This window comes from Henckelia pumila, chromosome 1, assembly GCF_033568475.1.
Source record: "Henckelia pumila isolate YLH828 chromosome 1, ASM3356847v2, whole genome shotgun sequence".
Classification (NCBI taxonomy): domain Eukaryota; kingdom Viridiplantae; phylum Streptophyta; class Magnoliopsida; order Lamiales; family Gesneriaceae; genus Henckelia; species Henckelia pumila.
In genome coordinates this window covers 142354661-142377301 of record NC_133120.1, presented here as the reverse complement: position 1 = coordinate 142377301, position 22641 = coordinate 142354661, and the positions used below count along the sequence as shown (strand labels likewise).

Sequence of the window (22641 nt, the reverse complement as noted above, 5' to 3'; positions counted from 1 at the left end):
ACTACGGAATGCATGTGCTTTAATTGACCATTTGTGAGATGAATACAGTCGTTCAAATGGTTGAAGTTGTATTCGTATTATGTTTGAATTTGCATTTGTATTATATTTGAAGTTCTATTCGTATTCATCAAGTTTAATAAATTTCTTATATTTATTCGTATTATATATAATTTAATTTATATAATAATTAAATTATAAACTTAAATATTATTATTTACATTTATTAATAATATAATATTGTTATATAATAAAAATAGTAATTATATTGTTAAATTTGTAAAAAGATATTATTAAAAAAATGATAAGAATTAACATATGTAAAACAAATGGAATATTCTCGAGAATATTTGGTGCAGAAATTACACTATTTTAATACAAAATTTGCACCGAAATAGATTTTATGATTGGAGATGACCTTATAACACTACTACATGATCATATTCAGTTTATAAAAATAGATAGCTCAAGTCGTCATATATTTTAATCAAATACAATTATACAATCATATTAGCATCTCGTTCCATTTTTGTGCTGTACTTCAGTTGGGTTTTTGTATGTATTTTCCATAAAAAAAAAAAAAAAAAAACGTTCTTGTAAACTTCCGCAGTTTAATGTAATTTGAAAATGGATAAAAGATTACTGGCTTTCAATTGATTGAAAGAGAATGTGAGAACGTGAAATTAAATTATTAATTTTTCCTTTTTTGCAGTTACACAAATGAGAAAAATAAGAAAAAAGTGGGAAGATTAAATGAAAATGTCAATTTTATTCTTTAAATAATTGTTTTTTTTTTTTTGATAAAAGCAAAAACAATTCTGAAAATTCACTTAAAAATGTCAAATCAGGTTTTCAAATCCTATCGTAGTAAATAACAGTAGTTTAATGTAAAAATGTGTAGGCTTTAATTTAAAAGGCTTACAAACTCGTTAATTGGAGGCAATCATGAGATCTTTCTCTTGAGAGAGTAGTGTTTGATTTGATGAAATAGCCAAGTTCATGGCAAATTATCAGAATTAGGTAAGTTCACGTCACATTATGAGAATTTCAATTTCTCCTATAAACATCATTTAGTACGAGTCTGTTGCACATTGTTGATTTATTACAATTTATATTATATTATTAATGTACAAAAAAATAAAGTGTAGATTTAAGATTTGATGTACCATTTGATTGGATCGAAACTCAAGTCGAATTTGATGTAACATTACTTAACGCTAAAAATAGCGTGGGTCGAAGGAAAGAATCCAACATCAATGCAGTGTTTTACACCAAATTAGTGTTGTTATTGGATTGAAGATGACCTAAGGCTTGAACTAATCTTTTTCTCATAAATCAATTATGTCACCAATTTGTAGATGGATGCAACATTTTATCTCTAACTTTCGCACATGGTTAAGTAACCATAGAAAACAATAATATACGAGTTTCTAAGTAAAAAAGGAAGAAAAAGAAAAAGAAAGTCCACGAAGTTTTTAAAATCCAAATCCCATATACATGATAATCAAATGAAAACAACAAATTCACACGAAGAAAATGAAATCTATTAATTAATAAGCAAGATAAACAGTGATCTCCAGCACCGTCTCCATCCCATCGGTCTCGTGCTGCGTATTGGAAGGCAGAATAGTCTTCACCTTGGCAAATCCCTTGGCATTCACGTACTTCCCTGTTCCGCCCATGATCGCCAGATGTGATTCCGCTACAGCTGCGCGATGAACGCCGAAAAAGCTCAAAGTGTCGGCATAGCTTCCACTGGCGAACATCACGTTGAAAGCCATGGTGAAGCTGCTGCCATCTTGGGAACTGGCTATGTAGAATCCTTGCGCTTTTCCCACCAGCCCGGATCCCAGTTCGTGGCCTTCTGTTAGTTCGTCGTTGAAGACTGTCATGGTGCCGAACATGAGTTGCTGGAGGGTGGTTCCTGACGGGAACTGAGCGCTGTTCAGGACTGGGAATCCGGGCATGCCACCGATTATGTTATTACCGTTGTTCTGCATGTTTACATGGTTAAATATATATAAAATAGAGTACTGCGATTAATTAATTTGCATGTGTATCTTACGTTGCTCAAGATGTTCGATGAAAATCCGCTGAGACCCGTCAGAAATGGGACGTTGTTGTTGCTGACTATTCCGGCATTGTTGTTGTTGGTAGGGATTCCGTTGCTAACCGGGAGGACAGCACCATTCGGTTTGGCGAAGGGAACCTGCCCACCTACCGCTGGATTCGCCACAATTCCCGTCACTGCTAAGGCTGAGGGATGAGTACCCCCCAAGATGTCATGCATATAGAACGTAAAACCATGATCGTCCGACACACCAATACTGGTAGAAATCGCAGTACTGCCACCGGCCGGAGTCGTTGAGGTCCCAGTGGTGGTTGTTGAAACCGCAGCTCCACCGGGATTAATTGAGGTCCCAGTGGTGGTGCTGCTACCCGCGGTACCTACAACAGGAGCGGACACCACGTCTCCTTCATCGAGGAGTCGAGCGGAGGTGACACAAGATATTGATAGTGCCAAAATGAGTAGGGAAATAATGGGTTTGAGGTTAAACGCCATGATATATGATCGAGGATGTTATAATCAGAATTTAATTGGTGTTGGAAGATGGATTCTTGGGCTTGGGTTATATATGAATCAAAAGGCATGCCGTGGAGTTGATGAAATGGAGTAGGTGCATTATTCCTTTCGAGTGTGCGTGTTTTGGTTGGAGATTGATTGATTGTAAAGCTAATTATTCAACTAATGCAATAATTTCATTAGTTCTGATACTTTTTTTTTTTTTTTTTTTTTTTTATGATCATCTTTTTCCATAGCCTTCAAAATTTTACACCTGGTCATTTAATATGAAGTGTAATTTTAATTATACTGAATTTTTGTCTGAAGCGTAATTCTGTAGGAATATTTTTTCTCCTCTTTAAATGTTGTACTTAGAGTTTTTCTTTCTTTCACATTTCAAAAAAAAAAAAAAATCTTTCTTAATGGTCGAAAACTAGTAGTTGTAATAATATAGTACATATAGCTTTTAATCGTACATCTTTTCATATATATATATATATATATATATATATATATATATATATATTTGTTTATTTATTTATTGTACTTTTCATATTTAATGTTATTTCTCTTTTTTTTTTATTAATTTATCTTTATAAAATTAATATCATTAATTACTTGTATAATTAATTTATTCTATTAATTTTCATTAAATAATGGTAAAATGAAAAATTTATATATCAAACATTTTTTAATACGTGTAAAAACATACACTTGCCTATATCAATGAGACGAAAAAAATTATATACGTATGTGTGTTTTTTTTAGAATTCCATTCTTATTATTAGGTCAAGAGATTCTTGACGATCATATTGAAATTGGGAAGAATAATTAATGATATAAAAAAAAAAAAATTGAGAAATTTTCTCGAAGAATGGAAATCAAATGTGGCATACAAAGGAGACGTCGTACTTATTTTCATGTGAAATTTAAGAAATTGCAGAACTCTATATATCACCTTATGAATTGTTTAGCCATAATATAAATTCATGTGTCTGTCGTATATTTAATAATTCATTTAAATAGTTTCAAAACTTTATTTCACCTATATATTAGTACATCCGTTTCGATTTTATAGGCGATCTTTTTTTTTTGTTTGTCTCAAATATATATATTTATACCATATTTGTAATTTTAATTTTTTTTTTTTTACTCTTTGACATATAAGTCTTGAAAAATATACAACTACTTTTTTAATGGAATAAATAAAGATAAATAATAAAATTTATATATAAATTAAATTTGCTATCGCAATGATTTTTCTTGCTCTTATATTATCTCGTTCAGACGATCTAATTTTAATTGAGCAGGAAATTTAAGATATTTTGATGTTTAATTATATGAAGATGCTAAGCCGATGAACAAGACAACGGTGGTCGGTGTGAAAGGAAGTTAATAAATTTAGAGACGAATTTAATTTAAACTACTTTTGACCACAGAAACCGTTAAGTAAAAATTGTCTTAGTTTTGGTGATCGATGACAAAAAATTGTGTTAATGAAATCAAACTTATATATCTCAATTCTTCTCAGGATAATTATTCAAGCTGAAAATATTTTTTGCATCGATTGTAATCAATCTGGCAAACCAACGGGAATATATATGATCGAATAAGGGAGCGTTTGCAAAAGATTATGTTTTTATAAAAGTGATTAAATCTATATATTATAAAAAAAATTAAGAAAAATCAAAAGTTGGCAGTGTTTGAAAACAAATGTGAAAATCTAAAAATCAAAGTTGTGTAATGTTTGATAAATAAGTGATTAGAGTGATTTTAATATTGATCTTTTTATTAGAATCACTTTTGGAGAATCATAATCATCATATGACTAGTTTTTGGATTTCAATTAAGTTAAGCATAAGCTAACACATAATTTGGGTTTAAAAAACACGCAAAAATAATTTTTTAAGTCAAAATCTAACAATCATTTTTTAATGATTGCAGACACTCTCAATGACAAGAATTTTTCGAGAATTCAAATTTTGGTGTTGCTGGTTTCCTTTTAAGGTAATGGTGAAAGGACTGTTATGTAAGTACTATTTAGAGAAAAAGACAAAGACACGTAGCATTATCAGATTCAATAGTGCATCTGCATATAACAACTAAATTTATTAACCCTGTAAAAAAAACTATATTTATTAACGTTGGAAAGTTTTTCCTATAGAAAGTACATAAAGATCAGATTGCAGAGGTTGCGTATTCTTTGAAAGAGAAAAATATTCAAGCATTATGTGATCTACAACTTCATTCAACTAAGTTATCAAAATCAAGTTAACACAACACACTCATCATCGTTTTATCATATCAATCCTTGATCACTTTGTTCTATTATATGTTCACACTCTTTATCTTATAAAAAGAACTTTATACAAAAGAGTTGTGATTGTTTTCTTTCAGAAATATATATATTTCTGAACAGATTGAAAATATAGGTGTGCTAGGTGTTTAAGCTCAATAGGACTGTTGAACCGAACTGAATTAAAGTAGAAGTAGAATATTATTCGTCGAACTAGCTTATTCGTCGAACTTCCATCAGAAAATTCAGTTCGGTTCAATAGCCCAATTGAGCTTGAATCTTATTCGTCGAAATTCCATAAAAAAGTTCATGTTGTCTCTCATTTGTTTTCTGTCAACACTCAATTTATACAAATTAATTGATAGAACAATTATTTCCGCACTGTTATAGTTATCTGTCTATCAGTTCAAAGTTAAGAAAAAAAAATTATTGAATTGATAACTCAGCTCAATAATCCACAACCTTAAAAATATTTTTAAAGTGTTTATTCGCTCGTACTAAACACACATTTCGATCCTATCAAGTGATATCGACGAAGATTTCTTCTTGACTCAAGCTCTAACACATTACTATGGATTTGTTTTTAAAAAAATTTAATGATTTCAAAAGAAGAATATGATGAATGAAAGATTTATATGGAGTCATATATATAATCTCAGGATGATGATGTGGTATATCATCACAAATGGTTCGATAAAGATACTCAAAGCAGTAATTGTCATAGCCATAACAGAAAGAGCTCCTCAAATGATTGAAAAACCTAGATCAGAATAGACTGCTGAAGACAAGAAAAAGACATTTAATCTGGATAATGTTGCCAAAGATATTTTATACAAAATTAATATGTTCAGCAAAATCAAAACTTGATATACAACGAATGAAATCTGGGAAAAACTTATTGATCAACTGTGCAAAAAAAAAAAAAAAAAAAAGCCCAGACCAAATAAAACAAGCTAAGAAATTTGATGGTATCAAGATGAAGACTACTTAGACCATGAGTATAGTGACACGCTTCGAAATCACCTACTAATCAAAACTTAAGCATGTAATTAAATTTTAAATAATAATAATCAGATAAATTATCAGAATCTGGAATGCATAAAATTAGGCGGCGACTAAGAGAGAAAAGAGATGAAAGAATTTGACGCCTACTCAGTTTGTAATTGTTATGACTCAGGAATAGGTAGATGCAGACTCCAACATTGATTAATATTGTCGGTTTTCTTGCTCATGTTCTAATTCATTCGAGTGCTACATATTCTTTCGTATCTGCAAGTTTTGTTGCTAAGTTGGGGGTAGTATCAGATAGGTTGGTTTCGGATTATAGGGTTTCTTTGTCTTTAGGGGAGAATGCACAGTAACTATGTATTGAGGAATTGTAAGATTCAAATGCAGGTTCATGAGTTGTGTGTAGATTTTATTGTGTTGCATATGGCAAACTTCGATGTGGTCTTTGGGATGGATTGGTAGTCAGCACATTAGTCGCAAACACTAAATTTTAAAACTTTCATTTACAAATATTAAAATAACACTGCACCAACTTAAACTTAAAATAAAAATGAAATATTTTCTTAACTTCGTTCGAAGGCTAGTCTCGTTTTTCTCAGCCCAGAATTAATCTCAAACTTGAAAACATTAAAATAATTTGCAACATTAAAACATCAGACATAATCATCTCATAAGTATAACTGTTAAATTCCATAACTATACATAAAATCATAAAAATCATTTAAAAATATCGTGAGTGAATTAGTGGACTTTTGGACCTTACATTTAGAGTGTGATATTTATCAATTTAAGAAGAAATTGTTTAATTTATTATTGGTCTACTTTGCTTTATTTTGATACCCGACACATAGCGTCTAAGACTATTGTTATGTTCTGATCATGTAATAAATTTTTCTTTATGAAAAATCACATATATTTCTTATATATTGTATTATTTTTATAATTAAGTCCAACACAAACATACAATTCCAAAAAATTAAATTAACGTACAATTTATGATAAACCCTCATTAATAAGAATCCTGAAATAAACCAATAATATGAGCTCATTTAAAATCTATGATACACCTCAAAGTAATGTCTAACTTTGAGTTAGGTTTTTTTTTAATGGCATGCAATGTTAGGGAAAAATTCCCTATAAACTTAAACCCAGAATCATTATGTTAAATCATTAAGATTTAAATACTGTAAACTGAAGCGGAAGCGTACCTTAATTCTTAACAATTGATACCGATGTAGATCTGCATGGTTTGGTCTTCCAGATCAATACGATTTGCCTTGAGAGTTCCTTTAGTTCTCTCATGCTCTCTAACTATCGATGGAAATAGAATAGAATGACATCAACGTCGTGTGATTTGGAGACCATAACCCTTTATTTATATTTTGGGATTCTATTTAAGCCCATCAATCAAATAGAAAAGCCCACTGGTATCTACACATTAAAGGTCACACCCTATTAGATACATTAAAGCCCAAATAAACCGAAATCTTATTTAGATCACTTTTATGGGCTAAATTTATTTGACAGTCCACAACACATAATTATTTACATATAAGCCCAACGTTGGATTTATGATCCAACAATCTCCCACTAGGATATATGTGAAACTTTATAATTATGTTTTGCAAAATAACCAAATGAGCTCAACTTTGCTGTCATTACCGAAATGTATCTACTGTTAATCTGGTCCATCAATCATATTAACATAGGATCAAAGAGGCCTTTGTCACATTCATCGTAACTCGACCCATCAATGGTCACATATGCCAGATAACTGAACAACATGGATTATGATGTGGATGTGTAGCATGGAAATTTCATGTAATGTGATCTTAACATGCCTATTTCCAACTGGTCCACCCTTAACTTTAGTGAAATCAACCAAAAACGATTCAGAGCGTGAATAAACCAAAACTTTTATTTCTGCAGAAATAACTTTTCCTTATGTATCCATAAACCAAAAAAACCGAATAACCAAACATGTCTATAAAAGCATTTAAAATTACAAACTCCCACTAAAACTGAATATCCTTAATTGAAAAAACACTCATACAAATAATGTGCACACAAAACCTTTTGGGTGATAGTCTCTTAGCAAATGGATCCACAATCATTGAGTTTGTACCGATGTGCTTTATAGACATTATTCACTCTGAACTCTTACTTCAATAATCAGAAACATGATTGGATGTTTTATAACACACTATAAAATCTACTGTCATGACAAAAGAGACTATAACAAGTGATTTTTTAGTACTCTTTTGTGAGATGACACATTTTGGCAGTAGATTTAAATAGTCCAACATAGTTTTCACACTATCTAGGCATCCCTTAAATCAGAGTCAGTATAACAAATGATCTCAAACTAATCTGACCTCTGATATGTGAGCATATAATTCCTTCTATTTTCTGTAAATTTCATAATACATAATTGACTATCTTTCAATAGTCTACTCCTGGATTATTTAAATATTTGTCCAACATCCTAATCACGTATATAAAATCTGTACGTGTATATACATTAGCAATACATTAGATTCTCTACTGCTAAGTCATAAAGAATCTTTTGTATTTCTTTTCTTTAAATCATTATTAGGGCACTGATTGAGACTAAATTGTCTCCCTCAACTTAGGGTATTAACTGGTTTACAATCTTGCATCCCATATCGCTTTAAAACTTTCTCGATATAACTTTTTTGTGATAATCCAATAATACATCGAGAGAGATCCCAATGTATCTGGATACCCAATACAAAAGATGCATCACCAAGATATTTCATCTCAAAATTATTAGCTAGAAATCTCTTGGTGTCATGAAACATATCTATATCGTTGTTAGCGAGTAGGCTATCAGCACATAGAAAACCAAAAAAATATTTAATCCCACAGACCTTATGATATATACAATCATCGACCAAATTCATCTCAAAACAAACGAGATGATCACATGATGAAATGTAAAAATATCATTTATTAATTAAAATTCAGTACTATGTCAATATATATTCCTGAAGAGTCTTTCAAAGAAACCAAAGAGAAAAATCCTTTACAATTGTAACCTCTTACTGTGTAAAATCTCATTAATGACAAGGCGAGCCTTATATCTTTCCACATTACCTTTTGAGTACTCATGGTTTTAAATATCCATTTAGAAAAAATGAACTTCACACTTTAGGCAATGAGACAAGATATCAAATGTCATTGTCTTTCAAAGATTTTATCTCTTTATATTGACATCAATCCATTTCGAGAGTTAGAATTTTTTATGACTTGATAGAAATTGATAAAATCATTTTTTTATCATGTCAATGTTGACCTTATTCTCTTGGAAAAATACAATCAAATTACCTTAGATTGCACTTCTTCTCTCTCGAGTAGAATTCCATAATGACGAGGTTATTGAGATGTAAGAGTTTGTTCTTTCAGAATATTTCTTGAATGAGAGATTTTTTTAAATTGGCTTACCGTATTATGTTTTTGAACAAAGTCAAATATATATTCTTCCTTAAAGACAATTTTCAAAACTTTATCTCCCCCCACAAACTCGACATCCTCAAAAACCAAGCATTTTCTTAACTGATAATCAAATTAATTGTAGGACCATAAAACTTTTACCCCTGAGATCTTTAAGAATCACTTCAATCAAACTTTGTTAAGGATATATGCTGCAGTAATTAGTGTTTTTTCATAAATGAGATATAAAAGTCATAGCTAAAATAATCATCTATGAACAATATAAATTATTTTTGATCATTCCAAAAAATCATATGAAAGACCCACTAATATTCATATTTATAAGTTCACAGACATTCAAATTCTTGTTGACTTCAAATCTCCTTTAATTTGTTTGTTTTCCCTTTATACATTTAACACAAATATCAAAATATGTTAAATTTAAAGAATTGAGAATTTCGTCATACATAAGTTTTTTTATTCTCCATCCGGAGATATAACATAATATCTCATGTCACGATGTAACTGAATTCTCATTTACTGGAATTTTATCTTTGAGACTTTTAAATTGAATTGCAGGGACTCATTAAATGAAACAATTGTATCAACCGAAGAAAGATTATTGTAACGAGATGAAGAGCCAGAGCCAACCAATTTTGAATCATGAAACAACCTAAATTTCCATTTCCAAATGAGCAAGAGAAACCGAATTTGCCCAAAATAGAAATAAAAATTATCCCGCCTGAAAGTCGGTACAATAAATGTTTCATTTAGATTCAAATTAAACTCAGCCTTAACAATAATCTAAAATTTTCAATTATTTCAACTTTAACTGTTTTGCCATTGTACACCGATGAATCTTTCATCATCATCTGAACTTTAGCAATAATAATAATAACCCCGCGTAGACACACTGATGATAGCACCAAAATCTATCCATCATATGTGACATCAAAGATAAATTATTTTTAAAACAAATCAAATTTAAAAACTTTATTTTCATGAGCCTTTTAGCTCCACAAAAGAAACAACTATTATTTTTCGATTAACTCGATTTCTTTTGTTGTTTTTTTTGAAGTGCTATATCTGCAGCTTACTTTATCCTTAATCATTTATCTTTATACCTCATTGAAAGTGAATTTGTCAAGAACGTACAAAATTCATCCTTTCATTCTTGACAAACCTCATTTTCAATATTCTTAAGGTGATTCTTAACTGTAGTTATATCTTTTCGACATATTGCCCTAATGATTCCTAAATGACTACCTTAATGATCATCAAACATGCAATTTAATTTTCCATACCTTTCCAGCTCCCTTCTTTCAAAAGAGGTATTCTAGTTCATAAAGGTATACTGGCGGAATCAATCTTTATTTCACTATCTTTGATCATTATTCCAATAACTATCAAGATGTTTATTTTTCCATAACTTGAAGTAACAATCATCTTTGAAAGTAATAATAAAGTTGATGTGGACAGTAAAGCTAACAGAAATATTCAAATAATAACTGAACAGAAAATTATCAATAAATTAAATATGCTCACAAAAAATGCCCAAATAAGTAATATTAAATTCAAATAAAGACACTCTCCATCTCAAGATATCGAACACTCCATTAATATTCCATCTTTGGACAAAATATTAACTTGTAAATGATATCTTGATGTAGTAATCAAATACTGATCATAAGAACATATCAAATAATAAATCTTTCTTTGGGCCGATTTATTATTCATATGTAAAACCAAATAATAATCACATATTTATTACCACAACTGCACATGTAATTCTGTTAAATAATAACCTTCCTTTGGGCCGATTAATTATTCACATAAGTTACATGTACAAAACCTTTTATATTTCAAAATAAATTAATTTTCACAATAGAGGTCACTTTGGCGACATGTTGTTTCAATCAATTTATTCCAAAATATATATACCTTAAATGTTCCTTTATTCAAATTTAATATCAAAGAAAATTGACCTATTTCTTAAAAAATAAATTTTAAGTATTTTGGTCAAATTAAATTATTTAAACATCGATCATAAAATCAATGCCGACTGGCGGGCAAATCAGGCAATTTACTGGTCATGGGTGATCTTTTCGGGTTGGATTCCCGTATATTCAAAAAATTAACTGACTCATGTATATTGACCTGATAAACTTAATCCATAGAAAATAATCAATTAATTCAAATAATGCAAACCTCATAAGGGATACCGAAAATTGATAGTCAATAACATGCCAAATAATAATCTTCCTTTGGGCCGATTATTATTCACATGAAAACCGAATAACTATCACAATTTTATCCTTATATAAATACATATGTAATCATATTAAATATTGATCATCCTTTGGGCCGATTAATACTAATAAAAATTACATAACCGAAACCTTTTATATTTCAAAATAAATTAATATTCACAAGAGAGGTCACTTTGGTGACATGTTGTTTCAATTAATTCATTTTAAAATATATATAATATAATCTTATCATTATTTGAATAATTGAAAATTTAAACCTTAAACCCAAAAATAAAAATATTGGGCTTATAACCAAATTAAAATTTATCCAAAAAAATATATGATGGGCTAGAAAAAATTTACCAAAAATCTGAATATTTTTGTTTTCTTGATTAAAATTTTTTTTTTTAAAATTTTCGAAAATTAGAAAATTGCCCAAAATAAAACAAACCCTAACCCATCAACATCTTCATCCTTATTGCGCCACCGCCGCCTTTCCTCAGACCGATTCCGATCGGAAAATGGTAGCCCACGAAGAGGCGACCACCACGGTGCCTTCACCTTCCCCGATCATCGCCTTATAAGCCAGAAATCAGCCCCGATTTGTTCGAAGCTCGCGACCTGCCAGGCGTGACTTTGGCTTCGAAATCGGACGATTGTGTGACGCTTTACGACGATGTATCTTTACTATCGGAGGCGCCTTTATATGGGCAACAAAACGCCTTATGTATCGCCACCGAAAACGGCCTGAAAGCCGGTCGATTTGGGCGATTTTTCGGCGGCCCTAACCCTAATTCGAAAAATTCAAATTTTCCAAATTATTTTTTTTTAAAAAAAAATCCGAAAATAAAAAATTAAATTTTGGACTGAAAAAATTGAATTTGATTCGAACACTGTAATTTTCTGTTTTCGATTAGACCAAATCGAATATAAACCGTATCTCAATGATTTAAACATGAGCGTCTCTGATACCACTTGTTAGGGAAAAATTCCCTATAAACTTAAACCCAGAATCATCATGTTAAATCATTAAGATTTAAATACTGTAAACTGAAGAGGAAGCGTACCTTAATTCTTAACAATTGATACCGATGTAGATCTGCATGGTTTGGCCTTTCAGATCAACACGATTTACCTTGAGAGTTCCTTCAGTTCTCTCACGCTCTCTAACTATCGATAGGAATAGAAAAGAATTACATCAACGTCGTGTGATCTGGGGACCATAACCCTTTATTTATATTTTTGGATTCTATTTAAGCCCATCAATCAAATAGAAAAGCCCACTAGTATCTACGCATTAAGAGTGCGTTTGCTTCCTGTAGATTTTTTTTAACAAAAGTGCTTTTTTAAGTTAGCTTTTAAAAGTGCTTTTTTAAGTAAAAGTTGTGTTGATTTCATGTTTGGATAAATTGATAAAAAGCACTTTTTTAATTAACAAAGGTGTTTGGATGCATATCATTAAAGTGCTTTTTATCTCATTAATTAATATATATATTATTTCTATTATATTTCTAAACCAATCACAATCCAGCTACTTCTGCTATAGTTATTGACAACATAAAATAGAAAAGATGTGGTCGAACGTTTATCACTAGATAACCAGAAAATGTTTTCTTCTTCTTGATGTTTTTAAACCACTCAAGATCTGCACACTGTTCGAATGTTTATCCCATTCTTCGTCTGTATATATAACAAACGTTCACTTATCAATAAAATCATTCAACGGATTATTGCTAAAAAATTGTACCAACAGTTTGATTACCTTGAAAAGAATGGAGGAGAAACAAGGGAGCAGAAAGTTGAGAGACGTTGACGGCTTGATGTTTTAGGTTAATGAAAAGCTAAAAAAAAGCTCTAAATTTGGGCTTCTCAAAAAACTCTATTTCTAGCTTAAAAAAGTGCTTTTTTAAGCACTAAAAGCCCACCCAAACACTTTGGTAATTAGAAAAGCACTTTTTTTTTTTTTAAAAAAAAGTGCTTTTTTAAGCTTGGCTTTTGAAACCAAACGGGCCCTAAAGGACACACCCTATTAGATACATTAAAGCCCAAATAAACCGAAATCTTATTTAGATCACTTTTATGGGCTAAATTTATTTGACAGTCCACAACACATAATTATTTACATATAAGCCCAACGTTGGATTTATGATCCAACATGCAAAATCACGATTTCGCGATCGCTATATTTCGATGTACATTGGATAAACTACAAGACTAATACAATAACTTACAAACTATGATAGCGAAGTAGACCATATTGGATAAGTTCACCCGACAAAATATTGATAAAAAAAAAAATCAAACTCTTGGGCTCCGTTTGGACGTGTACTATAAAAATATTTTTAGTGTTTTATAAAATAAAAAACTTAAATTATGTGTTTGGGTAAAATTTTTGTTGATTGTTTTTAAAAATTTTTTTTGGAAAAGTGTTCTTTAGGTATGGTTTTAAAAAATAGAAGGTGTTTTTGGATGTTTTTTAAATGAAAAAACGTGGGTCAAAACTGGGTAAAAAATAGTGAATTGGGTCAGGTGGTAAACGAGTCATTCTTCTCTCGCACCTCTCCCTGCAAACCCTAGTTTTTCTATCGCTCTTTTCCATCCCAACAATCTGCTGTCGTCGCCGAAATGAAGGAGGAGAATGGAATCTGTAGTTCGAATCTGTCTTTTGGATTTCTCATCACGCAGTACGTAATCCTGATAGTTCTATCAATTGTATGTTCTCTCGTTTTTTCTACTCAAATGCTTGTTTTTGGGTGTTTTTCGAATCCCGCTCAAATTCGCATTTGGTAGTTGTCTCTGCTAAGGTCTTCCTTGTTCTTACTTACATGAATTTTTATGTTGAAGATTGGAAATGGTGGTGGAAATCTTTCTTTCTATCACAAAATATACATTCTGGTTTATTGAATGGAGATGCTTTACAAAAATTTGTTCCTATTTTCTTGTATTTGGTGTACTGTCGAGGCCTTACAGATTTGTGAATTTACTTTAGAAGTAATTACATTTATTTGTATAATGTAGCTTTCAGTATCTGTTCGTTTCCCTCTTCAAGAAAGGGAATGATATTTTCTTTATGCAAACAAAGCTTGGTCGTGTAATGTTCTTAGGCTTCAGTTGTTGTTTCGAGCTTTTTTCATGGATGAATTTGTGATTTGTGTTCTATGCTTGCACCTGCGGCTCATGTTTCTCAGTATACTATCACTATTGTACACAATTGGGGTCATGTGATATGAAGTTGCAAGCTCGAGGTAACTTCAAAGTTCCAAGCAGAGCGTGTCTATTTTGATTTTTGGTCATGTACCACAGGCAGTGTTGTAAATGGCGGGAGGCAGTGGAGCGGTCCATGACCGCCTACAGCCTGCCTAGGCGGTTGAATTTTTTAAGCATTTTTTATGGGTAATCATATATAGTCATGCAATGTAATAAAAAATAGTATGTAAAAGTAGGTGAAATATGCTAAAACTAACCTAAAATGCTTGCTGCTGGCGGCTGGCAGCGGCGGCGGCAGACAGCTTAAGGTGTGTGGTGGAGGGTAGGGAGCAAAAATGAAAAACAAAAAAAAAGTGGCTAGTTTTTTTGAAATAAGTCAATAACTAGGGTTTTAAAATGGGTAAACTTTGACTAGGTTTTTAAAATTTATTGACGTTTGACTAAAATTTTAAAATTAGTTGACTCTTGACCTTTGACTGAATTTAAAAATGTGTTGACCGTCTTGGCCGCCTCACCCACCTCACCCGCCCGAGCGCCCGCCACCGCCGCCTCGCCCGCCGAATATCTTGGGCTGCCTAAAAAGGCCGCCTCATGCCAAGGCGTGGCGGTCGAGGGCGGCCTACCGCCTAGACACCTCGACCGTCATTTAGAACACTGACCACAGGAATGTTGTTGTGATTGAATGAGAACTTAGAGTGCCTTTTGGTGATCTTTGTTTCTTTTGGTGTTTGGTGTGTCAATTGGAAGTTCCATACATGATTGTGTATTATACGGTTACAGCTAGTGTAATTTTTCTCTCCATGGATACCTCAAACTTCTCTTGGGCGTTGAAGGTTTGTTTTGCTCATGCTAAACATGATAGGAATTTCTAACCATGCACAGAGAAGGTGCAAACTTAAGTTTTCGGGGAGTCCTAGAGAAAGAGCTTTTACATCTCAAGCAGCTCTTGAATCAGGCAATGATTGGGAGAAATTAATGAATGAATGTGAGATTATTAGAGTTTAAACCTTGGATAATGAGGGTAGAGTAATTTTGGTGAAGAGGGGTGATTCTTTTCTTGAGCACAGAAGAGGACCAACTGAAATGACACTCTCATTGTGTTAGGGCTGTTACGACCATCTGGGAATCCTAGGTTCTATGGACGAGCACACGAGAGGTTTACTCAGGCAGAGACTTCAAAGCATGAACTCTGGTGGCAGGACTCAAGTCATTTCTCTTGCATATAGGCCCCAGAAAGTGATGGCAGTTTTTCCGAAGCCCTTCGCCTTTCTTGGACCAAACGCTGTGTGTTGTATTGTGAGAAATCGTGGGATTTGGGAGCTTGGCACTGAATGCTGCAAGTGATGACAGTCTTTCCGAAGCCCTTCACCTTTCTTGGACCTTTGTGGCAAACTCAAGAAATCATGCCGATAGAGTTGGCACGGGTCAATGATGGAAGTAAGAATAGATCGGAAGAGATTGACATATTAGTGGTGTCGTCTTCCTATGGAATAATCGTCGAATTACTATAACAAATGAAATGTGAAATGCATCGAGATCATATCGTTAAATTTTTTATTATTATAAATTATCTTTTTTACTTTCAACATTTTAAATGATAATTTGTACGTTTTAAGTTTATACATTTAATGCACTTATTACGTATTTCGGTTGCTACATTTTAAATTAAAATTTGTATGTTTTAAATTTTATACATTTAATTATACATTAAATGAAAAAAATAAAAAAAATAAATCAATCACAAAAATATAAAAAAAAATGAAAAGAATAATAAAAAATAAAAAATGATAAAAAATAATTAATTTTTTTATAAAATAAATAATATATGCGTTTTTAAATATATAAAAATGAAAAGAAAAATAAAAAATCTCTCTATTTCAAAAGTGAAAAAATGAGAAAAAAATTAATATTAAATTTTTTTAATAAAATAATGGTCCAAACCAAGGTTCTAAAAAACGCGAAACACGTCAAAACGTGAATGTCAAGTTTTAAGTTTTTCAAGTTTAAACGAGATTAATACGAGTTTAAACGCAAAAAAACGTTTTCAACTTTTATTAAAATTTTAATTATATTAATTCAAATAATAAAATGATAAAATTACCATAAATTTAATATTAAATAAATAAATTTTAGGTTCTTAAAAACAGAAAAGTATTAAAATTATATTAATTAATAGTTTCCTACATATCTAAAAAATAATATAATAAAAATAAGCTCATTATCAATTAATAATAAATTCTAAAAAGCACGAAACATATCGAAGCGTGAAAGTAAGCAAGATGTGGTATTAATACGAGTTTAAACATAAAATTTTAAATATCTAACACAAATTAATGGAGTAAATAATGCCTAAATATAATAAATTTAACTAGAATGCATTGATTTTTTGCCAAAGTCTAATTCAATTTATTATATCATTCATTTCATATCAATTATCATTAAATACAAACTCAATTTAACTAGACTGCTTTAAAATATTAGTCATAATATTCTTCAATATGTACTGCATATACTCATCATTAATTGGTACACTTAACTATCCAAGATTGTACAATTTTTATATTGCTAGCATTACATACTAATAAATTTGATAATTCATGTTCTTTATTCGTGTTATTAATCATTTTTTGTATTTTAAAAAATTGCACTTAAGCGTATTTAATGACACTTAATATGATCAACATGTGTGTGATCGTTTTTAGCCGAAACGAGGTTTTTTTACCGTTTTTAGCCGAAACGAGGCGTTTTGGAGAAGTTTCAAGTTTAAACGAGATTAAACGAGGTTTAATCAAATTTTTTAGAACACTGATCCAAACACCTTATTTATTTTTAACTTTAAAATTGTTTTTCTAAATAGTCATCGAAACACATTTTTAACTATAAAAACTTTTTTATAAAATGTTGTCAAACACATATTTATTCTTAAAACAACTTTTAAAATATTTTATAAAATATTTTTTATAAACACTTTTATAAAAACGTTTTACAAATACACGTCCAAATGGAGTCTTGTTCTCTAATCAGGGTCACTTTATTCCACCAATTAAGACATACTAATTTTGAGCTAGTTTGTCGAATTTGGCTTGGATGTTTTTTTGTATTTTCAGACTAAATTTTGCGAAATGCATACTATGCGATAACATTTTTCTGGGAAAGTCGCATATACTACCCTCGTGATATCCCTAGTTAGCGTAAATCCCTCAGCGAAAAAAATATCACCAAAAAAGTATATGCTTTTGTACACCATGCGTGAAAGCTTGCGAATTGTCATGGTTTTTTGTGATTATTTTATCTAAAATGCCCTATTCAGTATATAATTAAATGGAAGACTTCTTCCTCTTCATTTTGCCACTCCCGAATTTCCCTTTTTTTAAACCCTAGATTTTTGTTCTTTTCAGAAAATGGGTCAACAATATTTTTCTTGCAATTGAAAAGGCTCTCCTGGACTCTTTTTAACCATGGGACAACAGGTCTCATTCCCGACTTGTCTAGAACAATAACATCATCGCTACAGGTTTTAGAGGAACACCACCTTTTTCCATCGGAGATGATTGTTTTGCTTGCATTAGATTCCTTGAGTTCGTTAAGATGCTTGGGACCTAAATATCCATTGCCTATATCTTCTGGTCCACGATATTTATCAGTGGGAGATTGAATAATAGAACTATAATACCTTTTGAATCTGCATGATGCCCCCGGGAGGAGTGGCGATGGTGCCACCATTTTCAGCCAAGTTCTGACGTGGCACCTTCCCCAGTGGCGTGCGCTCGCCGAAGAGCTGCTGCATTTTTGGATTGGGAGCCGAAGAGTCGGAGGCTTTTGCTATTTAAGATTATTAATTAATTTTCATTTAAGAAAGACATTTTCGACAACACAAAATTTTGTTTGACTAAAATAATGGTTGGGGGCGTGAGCTAGACATAAAAAAAAAAACACAGAGAGCTTTTTGGTGATACCTTTTTCACGGGAAAATTTACGCTAACTCGAGATATCACGAAAATAGTATATGCAATTTCCCCCATTTTTTTTTTAGATAACTACAGTTTATGTTCGAACATAATTCCCAAATCTAAAAGCCATCTGAAATGATAACGAGCAACCAAATCATTAAATAATAATTTTTAAAAGAATATTATCTCACTGATTTATAAAACTTATCGATTTATCCTCTAAATAGGAATTGATATCAGGGGTACTGCTAAAAATAATTTTTCATTAATTCCATCAATTCGAAAATATGAAGCTTGGGGTGGGGTGGGGTGGGGTGGGGGGTGGTTGGTGGAAGCATTATTAACTATCAAATTTATCGACACATTATTTTTGCGCAAAAAGGGTAAAATTTTGTGTTTGGTGGCAAAAATGGTTCATTTTACAAACTAGTGACAGAATTAAAACATGAGTCGAACAAGAAGCAATCATAAGTTTCCAAAAGATTTACATATTTGTGTTGTCCACTCCATATTTTTCTTGTGTGCGCCCTTTTCAATACATCATACATACGTGGTCTACCAAAAAAAAAATTAGCTTATAACACAATGCAATTTTTTTGGTTCAGAATTCAGACGTGTTTATATTCCATTCATACCCCACTTTCGATGAAAACCATGTGGCAGACGTGTTTATATTCCATTCATACCCCACTTTCGATGAAAACCATGTGTTCCACATGATACTCTATCATCCGATGTATTTAACTAATTATCCAAGCATTCGGTTAAAGGTGTAAAACCCGATGTAAGAGGAGATACGAAATGTCTATGGCACATCAAGAGAAGAAGTAGCATAATGAAAACATGAAGCACACATGATCAAGAGTAACAAGCTAACGATACAAGCTTCAGTGACAAACACAGTTTTCATATGACAGTACAAAAAACAATAACTGACAGGCAGCATCAAGACTGCATTTCTTGCAATGGCAGAGACTTGAGTTCATGGCCGTGAACCCTCAAACGATAAATGCAAGTATGAGAAGCACTCCCATGGTTGGATTCAAAATCGAGCCTAACAGTGTCAACAGCCATAGACTTTGCAGAGTCCAAAACCTTAAAAGTTTGAGCATTACTCTTGTCAAGGCCATAAGTGAACTCACTCAATAGAAACATCTTTCCGGTATCAAATCCCGTGTCACTCGATTCTTTATCTGCCAGCCATCCAGATACCCTGCAATTCTTTGGAGCACTAGACCTATCATAAGCTACACTCTTAGCAACATGTTCTAATGTCACAGCCGCAGGCACTATGGCAGTCCTAAGCTGGATTACAACAAATCCACTACCGCCCTTGAGTGGAAAACAGTGTCCAGGCTCTCCAAAGCTCGGCAAAAGCATCTTCTGAGAATCCGCAGCTACCCTATTTCGATTCATCAACACAGCTACTTTTCCAACACCATATGCCTCAGAATGTTTCACCACTCTACCCCCTCCGGATGCTAACGCATAATCAACCATCCCCAATCCATCAGCTGCGTGCTTTTCAATCTCCTTCTCCACTATCTCCCTTGCATAATCCTTAATTTCATCCAAACCCAAATCACTACCGATCCTATTATTCTTGGTCTTCAGGAACTCCTGGAAGAAATCATCAAACTCTTCCTTCGAAAACAAGCTCTTCCCTCGAAACCCATCAATAAACTTCTCAAAAGCATCACTTCTCACATCCAAAGCCTTCAACTTCAACTCCACTTCTTCCTCATTCTTCTCCATTCTCTCACCAAACTCCTTTCTCACCAAACCAACCCCATCCTCCATTTTCCGATCAATAGCATCCACCTGCACCTGCATGGCCTTAATCGTTGTCTTAACCAAGCTCTGAACCTCAGCGAACTTCCCCTCAAAATCCCCTGAAATTACTTCAAAGCCCTCGGCATTGCGGCCAGAATTCAAGACAGCCCATCTAGACATCTGAATTAAGCCCAAGATAACAAGTAACAATGCTATGTTCTTAGTGAGAATGCTTACCACGGTTAGCCAACGTGGCTTTGATGACCTCCGCTTCGGGGTAGACTTTCGAGATTGGGTTTGTGGAATTTTGCTGCTGTCTCTCTGGATTGCGGGATCTGTGTCAGCCGGGGTAAGCCTGACGGCGTCGCTGTCACTAAAACCGGTGGCGGTCACCGCCAAATCGCGAACGGGCGTCAGTGGGTCCTTGTCCAATGCTCGCCGGCGGGCAGTAGAAAAATGATTAGAAGTGGAAACGGTGGAGCCTGCCATTTGAGATGCTAGATAGATCAAATCGTTGAAAATGAATATTGAAATCGATGGAAATTGAATGAGTGAAAGGAACCCTAGAACGAGGAAAACGAAATTGAAATTTTCGTCGAGCCTCTTGGAATAGACAGACAATCATAATGGAGAAGTTTCTTTCAAAATAATAAACGGACAGGGAAATTTACTGTCATGCCCTTTTCACCAATGAGGCAACGCAACAACTAAGCAACACTAATTTTTTTAATTTTTTTTTTTTTTTAAATTCTCTTACCCAAATGACATCTAAGACCCATGTTGTCCTCCATTCCAAATAGTTTTGTACCATCTTTTATAAATTTAGTGCTTTCGATGTCTAAAAAACCAGCATCCTTATTCTATTTCCTACATGTATGCTTAATTCTGACTTCCCAATCTTCGTCGAGAAGACTCGTACACATACATACCTATCAAGTTCATCAAATTGATATTTGAGAAATGAGATATGTACCTACAACAAAATAACAATATAGACATTAATTAGTCTCCGGACTGAATCCTCTTCTTTTTTTTTTTTCTTTTTTTTTTTGAGTTGGGGGAGGGGGATTGTTACACAATTGGGTCTCGAAGTCGAATTTGAGACTTTGATGTCAGACGAGCTATAAGTCATCGGCTTCTTTTCTGTTGAGGATTACTTTTATACAAAAGGTTGTACCTGATAATTTCTAGGTTTAAGTTGAATTCAAAAAAATTAGTCCCTTCCTCAAAAATGAAGTATAGTTAATATTTTTATGATGTGATATTTTTTTTAAAAAAACTATTGTTTTCTTGTCTACTAACTTGTTTAATTTTGAATTTCGGTCCAATAGATTTCAAAGTTTGAATTTGGTACCATAATTTTTAAATTCCGGCTAGTTGGTTCAATTGGTGAAATGACGTTTAAAAATGATGATGTGATATTGAAAAATACCAAGATTACATCGAAAAATACAAAGGTGACATCGAAAATAGCTGACTTGACTAATGTCACGTCAGCAATCGAATTAAGATAGCCAAAAATTAAAAGTTAATGTATCAAAATCAAATTTTAATCATTGCCAAAACTAAAACTTAAAAAGTAAGTCGACCAAAAAATTCTTTAAAAAAAACGTAGAATATAAAATAAAACATCAAATAACATATTGTAGTAACCCGGTTCTATTTTACAAAATTAAGTTACTAATCATGTACAGATTTAATAAAACATGATTAAGGGATTTTAATTTAATCTAACGGACCAAGGAATTGGATCCAAAACACCCGAAAAATGCTTATTGGGCTTAATTGGGCTCGGGACGTTTGGAAGGTCCGAACCAAGATCGGAACGTCCGATCAGATAAGAACCAGCGAAGCCAGTTCGGAAGCATTGGGAGCGATCGGAACATCCGATCAGGAGATCGGAGCTTCCGATCTGCATCATCCGGGACGTGGCATTAGAGCTTGTACATGTAGCTGCATGCAGGAGATCGAAACCTCCGAAGTGCAGATCGGAGCTTCCGATCGTAACCGATGGACACGTTGCATGCATGCATCAATCAGAGCTTTCGATCGTGGTCTATAAATAGGGGTCTGACGCCTCATTTTCATTTGCTAATTCCTCACCTTTCCTTGGCCCATGTAGCTCGATTCTAAGAGCTTTTGGGT

The 22641-nt window shown here is 32.5% G+C and overlaps 2 protein-coding genes across 2 annotated transcripts; both read right to left on the bottom strand.

Annotated features, from left to right (window-relative positions):
* Positions 1 to 1443: 1443 nt before the first annotated feature.
* On the bottom strand, positions 1444 to 2651 carry LOC140875795 (dirigent protein 10-like). Its single transcript, XM_073279586.1, has 2 exons — positions 2063 to 2651; positions 1444 to 1991 (listed from the first exon to the last, which is right to left on the bottom strand). The coding sequence occupies exons 1-2, from the start codon at positions 2558 to 2560 to the stop codon at positions 1548 to 1550; spliced, it is 942 nt and encodes a 313-aa protein (XP_073135687.1). The 5' UTR covers positions 2561 to 2651; the 3' UTR covers positions 1444 to 1547.
* Positions 2652 to 19487: 16836 nt separating this feature from the next.
* On the bottom strand, positions 19488 to 21147 carry LOC140871754 (SUN domain-containing protein 1-like). Its single transcript, XM_073274441.1, has one exon. The coding sequence runs from the start codon at positions 20983 to 20985 to the stop codon at positions 19669 to 19671; it is 1317 nt and encodes a 438-aa protein (XP_073130542.1). The 5' UTR covers positions 20986 to 21147; the 3' UTR covers positions 19488 to 19668.
* Between the last annotated feature and the right edge of the window lie 1494 nt (positions 21148 to 22641).

Coding starts and splice junctions, on each gene's coding strand:
- LOC140871754 (XM_073274441.1), bottom strand. CDS start 20,985: ATGGCAGGCTCCACCGTTTCCACTTCTAATCATTTTTCTACTGCCCGC.
- LOC140875795 (XM_073279586.1), bottom strand. CDS start 2,560: ATGGCGTTTAACCTCAAACCCATTATTTCCCTACTCATTTTGGCACTA. Junction 1,992..2,062: donor CATCGAACATCTTGAGCAAC/GTAAGATACACA, acceptor GTAAACATGCAG/AACAACGGTAATAACATAAT.